The 17,288-nt window shown below is 50.6% G+C and overlaps 1 protein-coding gene across 7 annotated transcripts in view; it reads left to right on the top strand.

Annotated features, from left to right (window-relative positions):
• The window catches only part of ANKS1A (ankyrin repeat and sterile alpha motif domain containing 1A), a 112,030-nt gene that overhangs the window by 82,864 nt on the left and 11,878 nt on the right, over positions 1 to 17,288 (top strand). For all 7 annotated transcript variants that reach the window (XM_030473120.1, XM_030473116.1, XM_030473123.1 and 4 more), the window contains 3 exons: positions 14,885 to 14,983; positions 15,354 to 15,506; positions 16,192 to 16,299. In XM_030473120.1, coding sequence (XP_030328980.1) covers positions 14,885 to 14,983; positions 15,354 to 15,506; positions 16,192 to 16,299 — 360 coding nt within the window. The remainder of the gene's footprint in view (positions 1 to 14,884; positions 14,984 to 15,353; positions 15,507 to 16,191; positions 16,300 to 17,288) is intronic.

Below are 17,288 nucleotides of genomic sequence, written 5' to 3'. Positions count from 1 at the left end.
GGTCTGGGTTATTCATCTTCACATTTAGTTCAGGTGATGTAGTTATTTCACACTAATTTTGATATACAGGTTTATTTACTCTGCCTCTGAAATCTTTACCACCCATTTCTGAATGGGAATTCCTATTTCTGAATGGGAATACTTCTGAATGAAGTAGCATCTTGAAGAAATCACTGAGCAGTCCGTGTTGTGGACTATGAAGGAGGTGGTGGACCTCTTGTCAGAGGTATACTTACCCTAAGCATGCAGACAGGATATCAATGAGCTGTACCCAATTGCATTGACACTGTTGGCTCTGAATCCTAATGATGACAGCACAGTAATGCTTAATGTTGAGGGGTTTTATTTGATAACCAGTGTTATTAAATAAGCAGTTAGAAAGCTGCGTGGATTAAAAATTTGGAGAATTCATGTGGAATGATGACCTGCAAAGACAGAAAACGTCGGTGCTCAGGAGGGTTCTTCCTACATAGCTTAAAGAAATAGGTTTTGAGTGTGGACTCCAAGTTTTGCAAATAATTGCTAGAAAATGATGTAAACCTTTGGAAAAGTCATTTGGGCTAATGTAATATCCTGGCTTGGCATTTGGTACAGTGGACAGTGTGCAGAGGTGATATCCAGGAGGATGTGTGCTCTGTTGTGAGCTGGGTGACGGGATTTGGAACACACAGCAGCCGTCTGGCAGTGGTGAGGGTGGGGGGGTGCAGCTGGAGAAGGAACAAGTATCAGCAGGGGTAAGTACTGTTGGTCACAGTACTTGTGAATGTCTTGGGGTCTCCAAGTATCCATAAAAGTTGAGGACTCTGGCAGCATCCAGCCATTCCTCCTGGCCTGCATGGCAGGCACCTTATCCCTTTGTCGTACCTTAGCCTGGCAGGGCCAACGCTCCCCTAGAGAGTTGGATTTGACTGTGGTTTATGCACCTGCAGTACAGGAAGTGCCTGCAACCGGTGATGATATTGACATGCAACCTTCTGCCTCTACCTTATCCTGTTCCTACAGCTGTGTGCAGCACCTTCCCTCTTCCCTGGGGAGGATTTGGGGCAAGGTGCCCCCATGGAAGCGCTGGGTGCCCTCACTGGGTTCTGGCACTGCCACAGCCAAGCCAGGGGCAGCTCTCGGGGGGCTCTGGTCCCTCAATGTCCCAGCCGGCTGGTCCCAACCCTCAGATGGAGCCTTGGCCACTGTGCTTCAGGCTCGTGCGCTCAGCTCTGGGTGAGGTATCGGCATCCCTGCGTGCTGGGGTGTTCTGATGCCGCTTGTGAGGTGCTCTGGGTATGGTACAAGGAATTGAAATGAACTAATGCCCCATAGATCCCCTCTGCTGGTGGATCTTGGACTTTTGTGGTGCGCTCACTCCAGCAGTTAGCAGATAAAACCACCTTTACTGTGACTGGCACTGCCTGAGGAGGGTGGTGGTGGACCTTTCCCAGCACAGAAGTTTAATAGTGAAGGAAATTAACTTTCCAGGTAGGAGCTGGAGGCTTGGAAGCAGGAATTTTTATCGACTGCTTATTTGCAGTAAATAGCAACACTTAGTTGTGAACTGCCTGATGCAGAATTTTGTTATTTATAAGATGAAAGAAAAGGTCCCTCGTGTATGTCTCACTGTGGGATTTTATGGTGTATGTGGTAGGAGCTGCTTTTTAATAGTGTTCACGCCTGGCTGTTTTTCTTTCCTATCCAGTGCCAGAGAACTGTTCCCAGTGTAGGAAATCAACGTCCACTAGTTTCAGGGAATGGGATGCTCTCCTTGTTCATCCCTCTCAAATTTAAAAGGTCAAGTAATTTAACAAAGATTTCCTGCAAACCCTGGCTGATTTCCCTTCGGCTGCTTATCCCTTTCTCTAGGAAGCTGACTCTGGCACCCATGGCAAGACTGGCTTTAAATCCTTTCCTCTAAGTCCTGGCACCTCCAAGCTAATACAGGCAGCCCAGTACGAAAGTTTAATTATTAGGAACCTTTTCCTCTGTGGTGTTACTTGCCTTCAGCTTCTGATGTTGTGCAAGTAAAACCTTCAGATGCAGTACGAATGAGGATCAAATAGTTAATTTGGCTTTAGCAGTGATTTTGATGTTCTCAGATGAATTATTGAAGTTGTTGTAAACACTGAAGCTGACTGGTGCAGCGAGCACTTAAAGATCTGGTTGCTTTTGCTCCTGGCATTCCAGGCTGTCCATTCGTTTTGTTTTTACATAACAGTTTCTTTCTGAAGTGCCACTTTCAGTCACTAACGAAGAATATTTCAAACCAAGTGTCATTATTTTCCTGGAGTTAAAATGGTTTTTGTGAAAGGCTTAGTCCCTGTTAGGGCCTCATTATGTTAAGTATTTCAAGGTCCAAAGAATGCCTGGTAATGGTTTGCAAATTGCCAGATGGGCGGGGAGGCTAATTAATGTTAGCTGCAAAAATGAAGAAGTTGGAGTCTTTTGATACAGAAACACTTGTTTTCTGTGTCAGGTCTCACACTGCATACAGTGCCATGGGGTTTTCAGGCTCCTGTGGCTTCCAGAGTCCCCAAGGGGCCTGTTTGTGAACAAACAAGAAGTTTGTCCAGTGAGTAGACAAGAAAAGCATTGCAAGAGGAAACTGATGGGTAGTGATAGTACAGCCGTAAAGCAGGGACAGTGTCCTGGAGGAAGAACTCTTTAATATACTTTTGAAGAATACTCAGCCTGCAGCAGGTAGTAACTAAAAGTAGGATTAAGAAAAGAGTCTAACAAAGAGCATATCCTGTAACCACAGTGGTGAGTGCGTGAAATCTGATGTTTACTAGCACAGAGGTGTTGAGGGCTGTTGTAGATGTTTAAACTGTACTGTCTACCCAGCAGGTAGTACAGAGTTGGGAGGAGAGGAAAACTGGGGGATGCAGGAGCTTGGCTGGTGCTTTTTGGTGCTCTTACAGCCTGTACTTAGCCAGGTCTGCTTTCAGGAATTCCGAGTTCCCTGTATGTTTTCAGTTGGCTCTTGTGTTAATTTGTGCACTGTATTACAAAAGCCTTTTCCCCCCAAAAAAAGGAAATGAGTCCTGAATGTGCAGTATGGTAAAGTGAGGTTGGAAAGTGTTATAAGAGGGACGTGGAGCTGTTGGAGTGAGTCCAGAGGAGGTCACAGAGATGCTGCGAGGGCTGGAGCAGCTCTGCTCTGGAGCCAGGCTGAGAGAGCTGGGCTGGGGCAGCCTGGAGAAGAGAAGGCTCCTGAAGGGGAGACCTTAGAGCAGCTCCAGTGCCTGAAGGGGCTCCAGGAAACCTGGAGAGGGGCTTTGGTCAAGGGCCTGTAGGGACAGGCCAAGGGGAATGGCTTTAACCTGCCAGAGGGGAGACTGAGATGAGCTCTGAGGCGGAAGCTCTTCCCTGTGAGGGTGCTGAGGCGCTGGCACAGGGTGCCCAGAGAAGCTGTGGCTGCCCCATCCCTGGCAGTGTTCAAGGCCAGGTTGGACACAGGGGCTTGGAGCAACCTGCTCTAGTGGAAGGTGTCCCTGCCCGTGGCAGGGGGTTGGAAGTGGATGAGCTTTAAGGTCCCTTCCAACATAAACCAGTCTGTGATTCAATGAAATACATTGGGCTTCTTTAATTAGATGTTCATCTAGGAAGGCAGAAACATGCATTGTTTTCAAGAATAGTAATTCCCTTATTTTCAGTGATCCAGGGATTCATTACTAGGGGTCAACTGTACTCTCTGGGCATGTGTCTGGCTGGAGATGGCTCTGTGCAGGCTGCACCTCCAGCAGCACCGAGGAGAAGCGCTGAGCGGGGACGGGGCAATAATCCTGCTCCCTCCTCAGGGTCTGCTCCTGCACTTTGATGGGCAGCACAAAAGAGCTGAAAGTCTTTGGAGACCTGCAGTTTCCGCAGGTCTACATGAAGAGGCAGGCTTGGAGAGGTAAACCACAGTGTGAGCCATGAGCATTTTACAGGTTTTCCTATAAAAGGGGAAGGGAGAAGTGTATTTTAGCAGATAGCTGGGGTGATCTGTGAGTGTCAGGCTGAGGCTTCTCTGCTTTTGGGAATTCCAGCTCCGTATAGGGATGTAGCTGAAGGCCTCGTGCTCCAGCAGGACCCTTTGCCCACAAGCTTGTGAGACAGCACTTCAGTTGTCAGCAAACCATTGCAGTTCAGGTCTGCTTTGGTAAGAGAGTGATGACTGCCCCCAGGACAGCCCCTCCTCGTGTGTGTGTCTGCCAGAGCTGTTTCAGGGGAATTCAGGACAAACAAGAAGAGTATTACTTGTAGTACCCATTTGTTCTGAGCAGTGTTGGGGCTTGTTGGGAATATTCTCACTTTTGGAACTTGCAGAGATTTTTGAGGGCTTGTGAATTGGTTATTGGGGAAGAACAAGTTGATACAATCATGGTAAGGGGAAAGGAATCATGGGTGGAAATGCATAAATGCAATGACTGTTGTCCTCGACACAACTATTGGGTGTTTTAGGAACCAGAGCTGGGGGGGGGATGCTGTGGACAGGCTGTTTCAGCACTGGCCTCACTGATGTATTGCTTTCTTCCAGCACTGAAAGCAGAATTTCCTCAGTGTCTCCATGATGTAAAATTCCTGTGAAGTGTGCAGGACAAACCCAAGTGCTGCAGTGCTGGACATGGCACACGAGAGCATCTCAGTGGCACTGACCAGTTTCACAGTCCAATGCAAAACCAAGATCATTTATGACTAGTGCAGAGTAAATGATCTTGATGGAGTATTGGCTGCAGTCAGGGGTGGATACTGCTAACACAAGTCAGCAGAATTTAAACATCCATTTGCTGTGACCTTAAAGCCTATTTGCCAATGGACATGTTTCTGGGAAGGGACTGATGGGAGTTTATTCCAGCTTGTGCAATCTTTTGGCTTGGTTGAGGGAAGAAATAGGCTATACAAGGTGGATTTAGGTAGCTTAGTTTTCTAAAAGACTTGAGTCTTTCTCCAGGCACAGAAATGTGGCCCAATATGCAGGTGTTAGTATTTGGAATAATTCTTACATTCTCTTTAAGTTGATTACAATAGTTTTGTTGTGTTTCTGGGCAATGCTAGGAAGGAAAGAAGCTTTCTGTGGTTTCCTTGCTGTTGCTCCCCAGCACTCACCCTGTGGTCCAAGGAAGCAGCTTCCTTGGCTCACCCTCTCCCTTGCCACTGAGTGACCTTCAGTGCCAGCATTGCTGGCTCGGGGCAGTCAGACTGTGACAGTCAGCTTCTGCTTCTAATGTGAGGCTTTAATTCAAAAAGCAGTCTGTTCAGCCAGCTGGGGATTAAAAAAGGCTAAAATGGAGATGGTGCTTCAAATTCTCCTTCTCTGCTTCGCAGCCTACTGGAATTCTTTATTAGAGGGGAAAGGTTTATTTGTGCAATGGGTAAACAGGACTGAATTGAAGCTGCTAGCTGAGTATTACTGGCATTGGCCGTGCTGCCCTTGACTTAGCAATAGTACAGCTTTGCAAGTAGAACTAAATCCTCAGCAGAATTGCTTGCCAAATGTTAACAGGACTAACGAACCAAGAATACTTCACCACCCAGGAGGAGCCAGCACTGCTGCCTCCCACGTGGAGAGTGCAGCCGGGGGTTTCAGGAGACCCATTGCCTCTTCCTGCACCAAAGGAGGAGGAGAAAAGGTCAGATCACGCAAGTGTAGCAGTGAGTGAGCAGTGTCATTCAGAAACATGCTCTACAAATGGAGTTGAGCTTGACTGGTGATGAGCTGGGGTAGCTCCAAAGTGTCACAGGAATGTGGGGCAAGAGGGGTTCTGTTTGCTCCTAGACTTGGTCCTGTCGTGTCTCCTGTGATCACCAGTGCATCTGCAGCAGATCTTCCCTTTGGGAAGATCATGGGAAGCTGGTTTTGTGAAACTGTGAGATGCACCCTGGTGCCCTGCGGCAAACATGAGAGTGATCCATGGGAAAGGGCGAGCTGGGCTCTGCTGTGCTGGGGGAAGGAGGGACATTGTTGCTGTAATAAGAAGGAATTGCAGTAATTCATGGTGGAATTAAGAAATGGGGAAGAAAATGCCATTACCTGCACCCTCACTACAGTATTTTTGTGATCCCACAGATCCCATAAATGTGTCTGAGATGCTTGCAAAAGCTTTTCCTTTCCCTTGGAGGGCTGAATGGTTGCTGCTACCCCAGACAACTGTTCAGGCTGGCATCTGCGAAGGGCAAACCTCACACGCTCTGGCAGTTGTACCATTATTCTGTAGCTGAACTTTTTATGCAGTCCAAAGATACTCTGGTTCACAAATGAGCAGGTAAAAGAGAACATAAGCCATTTTTAATGGCTTCTTTTAATTTTCTTGTTGAAGCCTGGATTCCCATGGAGTCTGTGGAAAGCAGCTAATGCTGATTCAATGAGACAGCATCAGAAAGGGAAATCTGTTCTCCTTGTGTAGTGCCGTGGGCTCCTCTGGCTTGCTTTTTTTCTGTTGTTTTTAAGAATTGGGCAGAAGTGGTAGAAAAACGATGGCACTGGAAGAACGGGGTGTCCACAAATAATTTAGTGTCTTGCCTTTAGTTTGATCACATGTAATTCAGCACCGTGTTAGATTAACCTGCAGAGTTTTGTTATGAAAGAGCCTTTTTCTTCTCTCCTGTATGTGTGTGCAAGCAAATGGATGGTAAAAACATGGAGCTGAGGTGCTGGCTTGGTGTTTGAGGAGAGCTGGAGGGCAGCTCAGTGAGCTCTGCCCGGCCGGGTCCCAGGACAACCCTCATGTCAAACGACAGGATGTGCACGGAGCTGTGTCACCTTCACCCTGCAAACCCCCATGGTTTGGGTGCTGGCTGGCATCTGCGCAAGCTTCATTCTCACCCCATACCTGTCATGCTGGAGCACAGGGCATCTCCTGGTGTCCTCAGCGAGCTGTGCCTCTGCTTTGCACGATTCACTTCAGAACTACCCAGCTTGGCTCACAGATGCTGGGCCCCTGGGCAGCAAGCAGGCTTTCAGCATGCTCTGAGCATGCCTGTGCCCCTGAGCTTTGTTCTGTCTTCATATAAAACTTGTCATTTTATAGTGGGCGTCTGGAGAAATCTTAACTGACATATTCCAGTAGTGTTTTGCAGCCAGTAATGATCTATGGAGAGCAGTGACCTCTCTGAGATCCCACAGACAAGGGGCTGCATCCCCAGAGCGTTAGCAGCAGGTCAAAGGAGGTGATCCTGCCCTTCTACTCTGCTCTCATGAGACCCCACTTGCAGCACTCTGTGCAGTTCTGGTGCCCTCAACGTAAGAAGGACATGGAGCTGTTGGAGCAAGTCCAGAGGAGGCCACGAGGATGATCAGGGGCTGGAGCACCTCCCATATGGAGACAGGCTGAGAACAGTGGGGCTGTTCAGCCTGGAGAAGAGAAGCTGTGTGGAGACCTCAGAGCAGCTTCCAGTGTCTGAAGGGGGCTACAAGGGTGCTGGAGAGGGACTCTTTATCAGGGACTGTAGTGACAGGACAAGGAGTGATGGGTTTAAACTGAAACAGGGGAAGTTCAGGTTGGATCTAAGGCAGAAGCTCTTCCCTGTGAGGGTGCTGAGGCGCTGGCACAGGGTGCCCAGAGAAGCTGTGGCTGCCCCATCCCTGGCAGTGTTCAAGGCCAGGTTGGACACAGGGGCTTGGAGCAACCTGCTCTAGTGGAAGGTGTCCCTGCCCGTGGCAGGGGGTTGGAACTGGATGAACTTTAAGGTCCTTTCCAAACCCAAACCGTTCTATGATTCTATGAAATGAAGAGAAAACTTGGTGTGATTACAGCTGTTGGAGAATATTTTAGTACAGACCCAGGTGAACCCCTGTGTAGATTGTGCCCTGGATGAACACCCCATAAGAGTGGAATTGGCCCCTTGTGTGAGGGCTTCTGCCAAGCGTCTGAGTGGGAATTGATTCACACAATGAAGTGAATTGTTTTAACAGTTCTCCGGTGGGTTTCAGATGCTACTTGGGTGGTTTATGAGGACTGTGCTTTGTCCACCGTGGTTATGGGGATTGGTTTGTCCCTGAAAGGGAACAGGGAGAGCAGAGACATGCAATGATCTGGGGTTTGAGAGAGCATTCCGGCTGCTCTGCTGGGGGAAGGCAGCAGAGCTGTGCTGGAGCTCCCCAGATGGTGGAAGTGGGCTTCATGGAGAGCAGCCAGTTTGGAGTGGATTTGGAGGCGCAAAGTGGGTGGACCAGAAGTGGCAGTTTAGAGGATATTTACATTTGATTCCTTAGTAGCTCCGGGCCCAATAAGCATTCAAAAAGCCATTAAGCAGCAGTTAATTTTTTCCTCTCAATAAAATTGCCTGAACTTGACAAGCATGACCGATACCCTCCGCTGCCATTGTCACGCTGCCAGTCTGCATGGGGAAGAAAATGAACCAGAAATGCAGAGGCTGTGTGCTAATCTGGGATTTATTGTAGAGTTTTGTCTGTGAGCCTTTTCCACAACCAGTGGGGCTTCGTTGTCATGCCTTTAGCTAAACAAATCCTGCTTTTCCCTTTGATTCCACTGAACTGCAGATGGCATTAAGGGACAACACAAAACGCCATGGGTCATGAGGCCATATGTATTGCAAATATGTATTTGTGTGACCTCTGGCTCCTAAAATTGGGGTGTGCAGGACCCAGCTTTGGGGTGATGAGCCTGCTCTGAGATAAATAAGCCACTAGTGCAGGTTTGTTGGAGGGGGTGAGCAGCCAGGAATGGCTCATGGAGCTGTGGGTGCTCAGCACTGCCTGTAATCAAGGCTCTGTTTTGGGAGGTTTTAGCTTTTGGTGGTCTCTAAAAGCTCTGAGCTATCAGTGGGGGTCTCGGGTGAAAAACCCACAAATCCAAATCATTCAGATACACAGAGCATAAACTTGTTCCTAGGATAAGCTTATAAATTAGTCCATTAACTGAGGCATTAGCTGTTCTTGTCCTGTGGAGCAGAATGCGTTAGCAGGGCTTTACTCCAGGCACAGCTCCGCACAGCCCCTTGTGCAGTCAGCGGGTTGAGGCTGGCGGGTGCCTCCCTGCACCCTGCTCGGATGGGTTTGGACACACATTTCGGAGGGGCTGGATGAGGCCAAATGTGCAACCTCCAAATCCTGCAGGGAAAGAGATTCTTTGTCATTAACTACTAATAGATCTGGGGACAGGGAGCTCATTGCTGGCTGTGGTGGCTTGTTCTGCTCCCGGGAATGCCTTTGCTGTAGTTCATCTGTCTGAATTTTCCTGCCTTCCCTTACCCTCTGGATGCTGCCTGAGGCTGCAGGGCTGTGAAGTACAGTGGTTTTTTACAAGTCTGGCAGTAGGAGCAGGCAGAGCCACACAGGACTCATCAAATGCCCTTGCTGGGCATGTCATCGAGCTGCTGTCTTCTGGATGGCAACCCCTGAACTGCCTGCTTGCATTGAGGTCCTGAAGGCTGCAGCTGGCTGCTGCCAAGGTGACCAAAATGAGGCTTCTTGATCCCTTTTTTTTTGCCTGAAAAGGAGAAACTGAAGTGGTGTTGAGGCTAAGGAAGGTGCAATCGCTGTTTACAGACTTGCTGTGTGTTATCTCTCTAGGCTGGGTGTGTGGTAAGCTGGATGAATCTGCCATCTCCCACATCCAGGCTTTTGGTTGCCAAAAGCAAAGCAATAGCAGTGGCAGCAAAATCCTTGACAAGATGCAAATTGTCTTGAACGCACTGAAGGGAAAAAGAGCTTTGTATGCATTAATGTAAGAAAAGCTGGATGCTTTGGCTCATGCAGCTGAAGGCGCTCTGCTATAGATGTTTTCAGAAGTCTTTGTAGTCTGGAAAAGCTGTGTTTGGGTTTTGCATCTGTTGCTTTTAATAGCAAACACATTCTGGTCCCTGACTTCCCTGCAGTCCGTTGCCTGTCTTTAATACAGGGTTTAGTAACAGAGGCAGCACTTGTGTTAGCCTGAGCTTAGTGCAGCAGTCGGGGTTCATTCGGCTGCATTGCTGGCTGGACAAGACCACACGTCCTGTATGACACTTTCTTTGCCTGGGGCCCTTCCTTGGCTGGAAGGAGAGGATGGCCTGGAGCCAGGCTCTGTGCGAGAACCAGCATCTGAAAATTGGGTAGTTAAGTGCCTGCAGAGTGTCCTGCTGGTGGAGGAACGCTGGCAGGTTGCAGCAGCTCTGCTTTTGGCATGCTTGCCTTCGGGGTCACCTAACTAGCAGGAGGGGAGGCTGCCTTCCCACAGTGTGCCCTCTGACTGTGCTGTTTGTTCCTTTAATGAGAAACCTGGAGCCTTCCAGGCTGTTTAATTACAGAGCAAGATGTGAAGCATGACTAAAGCAGACCCTGTCTCTAAAAGCCTGTGTTCCTGCAGGCGGGTTGGCTGCACCAGCATCCTCTGGGGCAGCCCAGCCAAGGACATGGGTCACTGGCAGAGCACTGCCCTGCATCAAGGCAATGCAGAGGGCACAGATGGGGTTCAGAGGTGCCCCTCATGGTCATGTGTATTTGGGAGCTCTGTTTGGCTCTGAGGAAGAATGGGGAATAAAGCCTCTCCATACTGTCTGGCAGCCGGTCTCTGCCAGTTTGGAGAGGGGGCGAGGGGGATTCACCTTCCCAATTTCAGATGTCTGCAACTGGGCTGATGGTTCAGGCTCTTTGGGTTGCCAGTGGGAGTGGAAAAGGACTCATCTGGGTGTGCATTTCACCCCTGTACAGATGAAGCTGCACCAGGGCAGGTTTAGATGGAGATGAGGAACAATTCCTTCCCCAGAGGGTGCTCAGGCATTGGAACAGGCTGCCCAGGGCAGGGCTGGAGTCACCGTCCCTGCAAGTGTTCACACCCCGTGTAGCCGAGGCCTCAGTGCCATGGGTTAGTGGTGACCTTGGCAGTGCAGGGGAATGGTTGGACTTGATGAGCTTGAGTCTGTGACCAGCTGAGTCCGTGATTCTATGATGGGGAGGTGTTGGGGTGAACGGGGGGTGGGGGGTGTCAGATGTTCCCCGCTCCCCCGGCAGGGAGGGAATCGGGAGCTTTGGCCTGGCGCAGCCCTGAGCTGTGCTCACCCTGCTCAGCCCCATAGCAGAGAGATGCACAAGGTAAAATGCAGTTGTCACAGCGAATAAAGCCTGAAATACATCGTTGGAAAATCTCTGTGATTCTAACTGGCATTTCTGAGGCTTCTGGAGGATCACAGAGCACTGGGCTAACAGCAGAGCACGTCCCTGAGAGCTTTCCTCTCCCCTGCCTCGGGCCTCTGCTGAACCTGTCCTCAGAGGACCTGGAGAGGGGCCAGGACTGCTCGAACCCCTCCTCGGACACTTGGAGATGGCATCTTTTGACCTGGGTTTGGTGGCTGATCTCTGTCAGTGCCAAAGGGGACCAGTTTCGCTGAGGTTTTGCAGCTCTGTGTCAAGGCCATCTCGCTCTGAGCAGCCCTTTGTAACCAGAGGTTTGTTTCATCAGGGTGATGATCGCCTCATTCCCTTTTCCTCCATGGGCTGCTGGGTGCGGACGTGTCTGTGGTTCTCCCATCCACGGCACAGCAGAGAAATGGCTCTTGCCTGGTTCAGGGAAAGACCTAAGACCGTTCAGGAGCCCAGTGCCCAGCATGAGCTGGTGATGCAGAGGTCAGGAAGGATGGGGCAGAAAGCAAATGAGATCCCAGAATCATTCGGGTTGGAAGGGCCGTCTGGAGATCATCCAGTCCAGTCCTCTACCAAGGCAAGGCCACCCAGAGCAGGTCACACAGGAACGTGTTTATGTTGAGTTTGGATGTCTCCAGAGAAGGAGACTCCACCACCTCCCTGGGCAGCCTGTCCCAGTGCTCTGCCACCCTCAACGGGAGTAAGTTCTTCGTCATGTTGAGCTGAAACTTCTTGTGCTTTAGTTTATGGCCAGGAGAGGCAGGGACTCCATGGCTGAGAACCCTCCTGGCTTAGGGGGCTTTTTGTGCCAAGCCGTTAGTTGCTGGTTGAGCAGAGGTGGTTTTGCAGGAGCAGAGAGCAGGGCACTGTCCAAACCTGAGGCCATCGCTGTGCCAGAGGAGCGCAGCTCAGAGGCGAGTGGCAGCGGTGGCCCAGGCAGAGCATCTCTGCCCCTTGGCTTTGGTCTGTGAAATGCAAACAGGTTTAAAGTCTGGTTTAAACAGCTCATCCATTGGGTTGGCAAAGGTTAAAAGATCTCCAGTGTGTTTGTGTTTATCTGGTTTAGTGGCAGATTATTTTTTTTTTTCATAGGAGATAAACCTGGATGGGTTTAAAGGACGTTTCTCTAAGCAGAGGCTCATGCTCTGTAGGCTGTAATGATTTATTTGGAACTATGCTCTGTCTATCCTTGTTAAGTACCCTGAGAATACGACTGGCGCTGAGGGAATTTGATGTGACACATAAAAGTAAGGAGTGTTGAAGAAAGCTAAAGGCTTTACAGTATTTAATTAGCTTGGATCCTTGCTCCATAGCAAGCCATATTCCTTGAATTTGAGATGCCAAAAGTGGGAGAACACCTATTGCCTTGGGTCTGGCACTGTGTCAGCATAAACCAGGCTTCCTGGAGAGTGCCAGCCCCGTGCTGCTAGTTTGGAACGTGGCTGTGCTAAAGTGGATTAGCACCAGAAAGGCTCAACACTGGAAAATAAGCATTATTAAAATTAAATAGGATCAGCAAGCTTGTTTAATTTTTATACAGGACAATTACACATCACCACTGTCACAGCTCATTTGGCTGCCACTCGTCCTTGCTGTCCTGGCTGGGGTGTGAAGGGTTTGCTGTGAGCTGTGCCCTTGCTCACATCCTGCTCGAGCTCCTGCGCCCGCTCTCACCATGTCCTAACGGAGGCATTAAGCACCAGAGCACCCAGGTGGGGCAGGCTGAGGGAGCAGAGTGGGCTGAGGTGTTGGGAATGGCAGGTTTCAGGTACCCAAGGTGTGACATTAACCTGCTGCAGGAACTTTAGTAGGTCAGTCCCTTCCTGTTCTTCCCTTTGCCAGGCAGGGCAGTGATGCTTTGCTCTCCAGCCTTACAGGAGAAATCCCATCACTTGCTCTAGCCCCCTCTCGACCATTTAAAAGAGCCCTTTAAAAGCTGTCTCCCTTTAGGAGATGAATTCCTTGCACATATTCTGCCTCCCAAGGACCTTCATGCAGAAACACTTGTGCCAGGTAAGGTGCATGCAGGGAGTTAAGCTGCCTTTAATCCTTTCCCTCTTCCTCTGAGCTGAGCACACAATCTCCTGCTGTTACAGGAATCCACATTTAAATGTCGCTCTTTGGCTTAAAATCTGTGAGCAAGAAAGGGGAGGGATGTTTTAATTTGTTGTGGTGGGATGCTGCTGCCAACAAGCTGGAGCGATCACTGCCTCTGACAGCAGCAGCCTCTCCACGTTCCTCACATTGCTCTCAATGCAATGGAGCCTGCTGCTGCTCTTGCACCAAATGGACACCCTCAGAGCCTGAACCAACAAGATGCCTTTTAAAATTAGTTTTTAGTTTATTTTTAATTTATCAGGTGCATAGAACAGCTTATATGACATGGTTACATCCTTGCACAGAGCTCTGTGGGCAGCCTCACCCCTGAGGTGAGACCCAGGGGGTTCACATGGCCTTGCTGCAGGATGCGGGGTGCAAGGCAGGCAGTGTGGCCCCATGCCCCTGCAGGGGGTTGCACTGGGTGATCTCCAGAGGTCCCTTCCGACCTGAATGATTCTGGGATTCAGCGACCTGGGCACAACTTGAAATGCTTTGTGAAATGCACCCAGTGACTCTCTTAAAGCCATCACCAAAGGGCTGCCCTGGCTGCTTGTCCAAGAGCATCTGAGAGGGAAGCGGCAGAGGGAAGGGCTGTTTCTCCTCCTTTGCCACATTCTGGTGGGTCCCACTGCTTTCAGGTTTGGCTGTGGTATTTAAAGCAGGCAGTATGTGGTATGTAGTATGTCGTACTTAAAGCAGGTAGTACATGGCTGAAATGCTACAGAAAGTGCAGGGTGGGAGGAATATAGAACATTTGCTGCCCTTTACAGAGGACTCTTGGCGATCTTCTCCTCTCCTCTCCCTCCTGAAGCCGTGGCCGGTCTGTTCCGCAGCCTGCATCGCCCTGCAGCAGCAGATTGCCCCATGGCCAGTTTTAATTAGGTTTCTCTTACAAAACCAGAATGTGGAACAGCAAAGCACCGTCAGCTCAGACCTTCAGCTGGGGCTCTCCTGAGAGCAGAGGGAGGCAGGGCTGGGGAGAGGGGTCTGGGCTCAAGCTGAAGCCTCTGTTAAACAGCTCTTCCAGCCATGGGGAGACGTGCCCGGGCTTCCCGCTGAGCTCTCCCCAGGTACGAGGGGCTGGGAAGCAGGTTGTCATGGAAGATCCTAAGGGGGGTGAATCAGTGTGCTCTGCATGCTGCTGCTGCTGCTCTGCAGGAGGAAGGGGGGCAAAAAATGGGCTTAAACGAAGCAGTGTGCAGCACCTTGCTGCCAGAGTGGGGTGAGCTGCTTCCCTGCCCAGGGAACAGAGGATAAATCCGGCCTTTGCCAGGTTGCCTGATCTCACAGAAGAAAATCAGGTTTCTCTGTGGCTGTGGAGGGAGCCTGGGCAGAGCCAAGTGCCCTTCTCAGGCACCAGCTGTGGAGGGGAGCTGGGGTTTACTTGGGGGTTGCTACGCAGCGATTAAAGCATCAAACAGGGAGGTGGCTGTGAGCGATGCCCTGAAATCTGATGGCTGGAGGAGGAGGAGGATGCGCTGAGCAGGCTGCAGGAGAGAGGGAGGGGGTGGCAGTGCTGTGTCCCACGGATGCTGTCTGTGCTGCTGCCCCTCTCGTGTCAGCTCTCAGTACGTGGGGCAGAGCTGCCATACTTGGGACCCTTCCTCCTCCTCCTCCTCCTCCTCTGGGGCCATACTGGTAGGTTAGGTCAGGAGGCGGCTGTAACGCATGATCTCTGCTCCCACACCTGACGTGGCTCCTCCACTCCCATGTCACTCCTTCCTGTCCTCGCAGGGCTGCAATGTCATGGAAGACCAGGACCTTCGGGACATCGGGATCGGTGACCCACAGCACCGTCGGAAGCTGCTCCAGGCCGCTCGCTCCCTCCCGAAGGTCAGTGCTGACACCAGCACGGGAAGCAGGGAGGGGGCTTTGCCCAGCAGGGGTGGAAGCAGAGGAAACAGAAGCCAGTCCCTGTGACTCCAAGGATCACAGGGGTTGTGGGAAGGGTTTTGGGAATGACAAGGAGGAGGATGAGCATGTTGGTCTGCCAAGTTATGTGGATGGGATGACTGCTGGGGAGAGGGTGGCTGTCACTTCTGCCAGTCTCGATCCCAAGCGCATTTTCTATTCATAGGGTGACTTTTTTACTTTAAAGCTTCTAGTGGAGATGATGATGGCCTTTAAACTGATTTTAGTTGATGCTGTATGCCTTGGAATCCCAGCCCCCTGGGGCTTTAACCCCGTTCTTGTGCTTTTACAGTTGAAACCCCTGGGCTGTGATGGGAACAGCCAGCCTTCAGTTCCTGCATGGCTCGACTCTTTGGGGCTGCAGGATTACATCCAGTCCTTCCTCTCGAGTGGCTACAGCTCTATTGACACTGTGAAAAACCTCTGGGAGCTTGAAATAGTAAACGTGAGTGTTGCCTGCCACGCAGTGAAGTCCTACCCGTGTTCTCTCTGCGGCTGTGACTTGAAGTCACAGAATCCTAGAATCATTAAGGTTAGAAGGGACCTTTGGAGATCATCTAGTCCAACCCCCTGCTCTTCTTCAGACTAACCAGACCCAGCTCCTGCAATGTTTCCTCATAAGAGAGATGCTTCAGACCCCTGAAACCCCTGATCATCCTGGTGCTCTCCGCTGGACCCTCTCCAGTAGCTCCTTGTCTCTCTTGTACTGGGGAGCCCAGAGCTGGACACAGTGCTCCAGATGTGGCCTCAGCAGGGTCAAGTAGAGGTGAAGGGCCCCCTCGACCTGCTGTCACACTCCTCCCAATGCACCCCAGGATACTCTTGTCCCTCCTGGCTCAAGGGTGTATGGCAGCTCATGGTCAAATTGTCATCCACCAACACTCCCAGGTCCTTCTCAGCTGAACTGCTCTCTAGTAGGGTTCTTCCTCCCCAAGCGCAGAACCCTACACTGGCCCTTGTTGAACCTCGTGAGGTTTCTGTCCACCCAATTCTCCAGCCTCTTGAGGTCCCTCTGAATGGCAGCACAGCCTTCAGGCGTGTTAAACAGGAACAGCACAGCTCGAAGAGGGGAAGTTTTGCTTTGTGTCCAGGGCAGGAAAACCTCCAGTGACCGTGGGCTGTCCCTGCAGGTGCTGAAGGTGAACCTGCTGGGCCATCGGAAGCGGATCATCGCCTCCCTGGCAGACAGACCGTACGAGGAGCCACCAGCAAAGCCACCGCGCTTCTCGCAGCTGAGAGTGAGTCAATGTTTGGGCTTGGGTCTGTGCAGAACATGCTCAGCACCGGGTGGGTGCTTCCCTCTGCCCTTCGCTTCCATCCCTCTCTTTCACAGAACTAAACCTGAGTCTGGCAGGAATAATTGTTCCCTTTCTAATTAGCAGCTCTCACCCCTGGGGGACTCAGTGATGTGTAGAGGGTGTTTACTGAGAGCTCAGGTCCTGGCTGGGTATCCGGGCTCAGAGCTCAGCCACGTTCAGCTTTCCTCTGCTGCTTTCATGCACAGGAAATTCTGCTTAGCAAAATCAATAAAAAAGGGGAAAAAAACGCACTACAATGTCAATATTGAAGTTAAAACTCCTTTGAAGGTAAGGATTGAGAGTAATGAGCATAGAGAGTGATCTTTGAAAATTGCATTGCTCTTGAAAGGAAGGAAAGGATAAAACCTAAAGGGCTTGTTTCTTATTAAAACTAATCAATCTGACCTGGCAGCTTGGGTTACTCCTGGTTCTCAGGTACTTGGTGGTTTGGAAAGAAAGTTCTTGAAGCATTGAGGCAACTGCACATCTGGCTGTGCGGAGGAGGGAGTGCTTTCTGTTAACAGTTCCCATGGATGCACCTTGGCTGCTGCTGGGGATAATGCAGCGCCCAGAACTCCCACTCCCTGGGCAAGCAGAACTTGGGGGATAACAGCCAGGCTGGCTCTGGCTTGGCCAGAGCACCTGGAGCACTTGGGCAGAGTTAAAAGAGATTAGAGCTCTGAGAAATGAGAGGGGGAAGGCGATATTCAGCCCTTGCAGGTCAGGTTCTGGCTGCCTCCCCATGGGAAACATTAGGCAGCTCCTTCAGATCAGGTGCCTCCATGCAAGGTGGGTGCCTGCACTGAACAGGGAACTGAACAGAGCTGACTTTCTTCCCCTTGTTTCCTGGCAGCCTTCCCGCAGGCAGGAATGTGGCATGGCTCAGTTGGGATGGGATGCAGCTGGGACCTCTTCTGATTGTGCTAGTT

This window comes from Strigops habroptila, chromosome 18 (genome assembly GCF_004027225.2).
Source record: "Strigops habroptila isolate Jane chromosome 18, bStrHab1.2.pri, whole genome shotgun sequence".
In the NCBI taxonomy this organism is placed as follows: domain Eukaryota; kingdom Metazoa; phylum Chordata; class Aves; order Psittaciformes; family Psittacidae; genus Strigops; species Strigops habroptila.
This window is presented reverse-complemented; position numbering and strand designations above follow the sequence as displayed.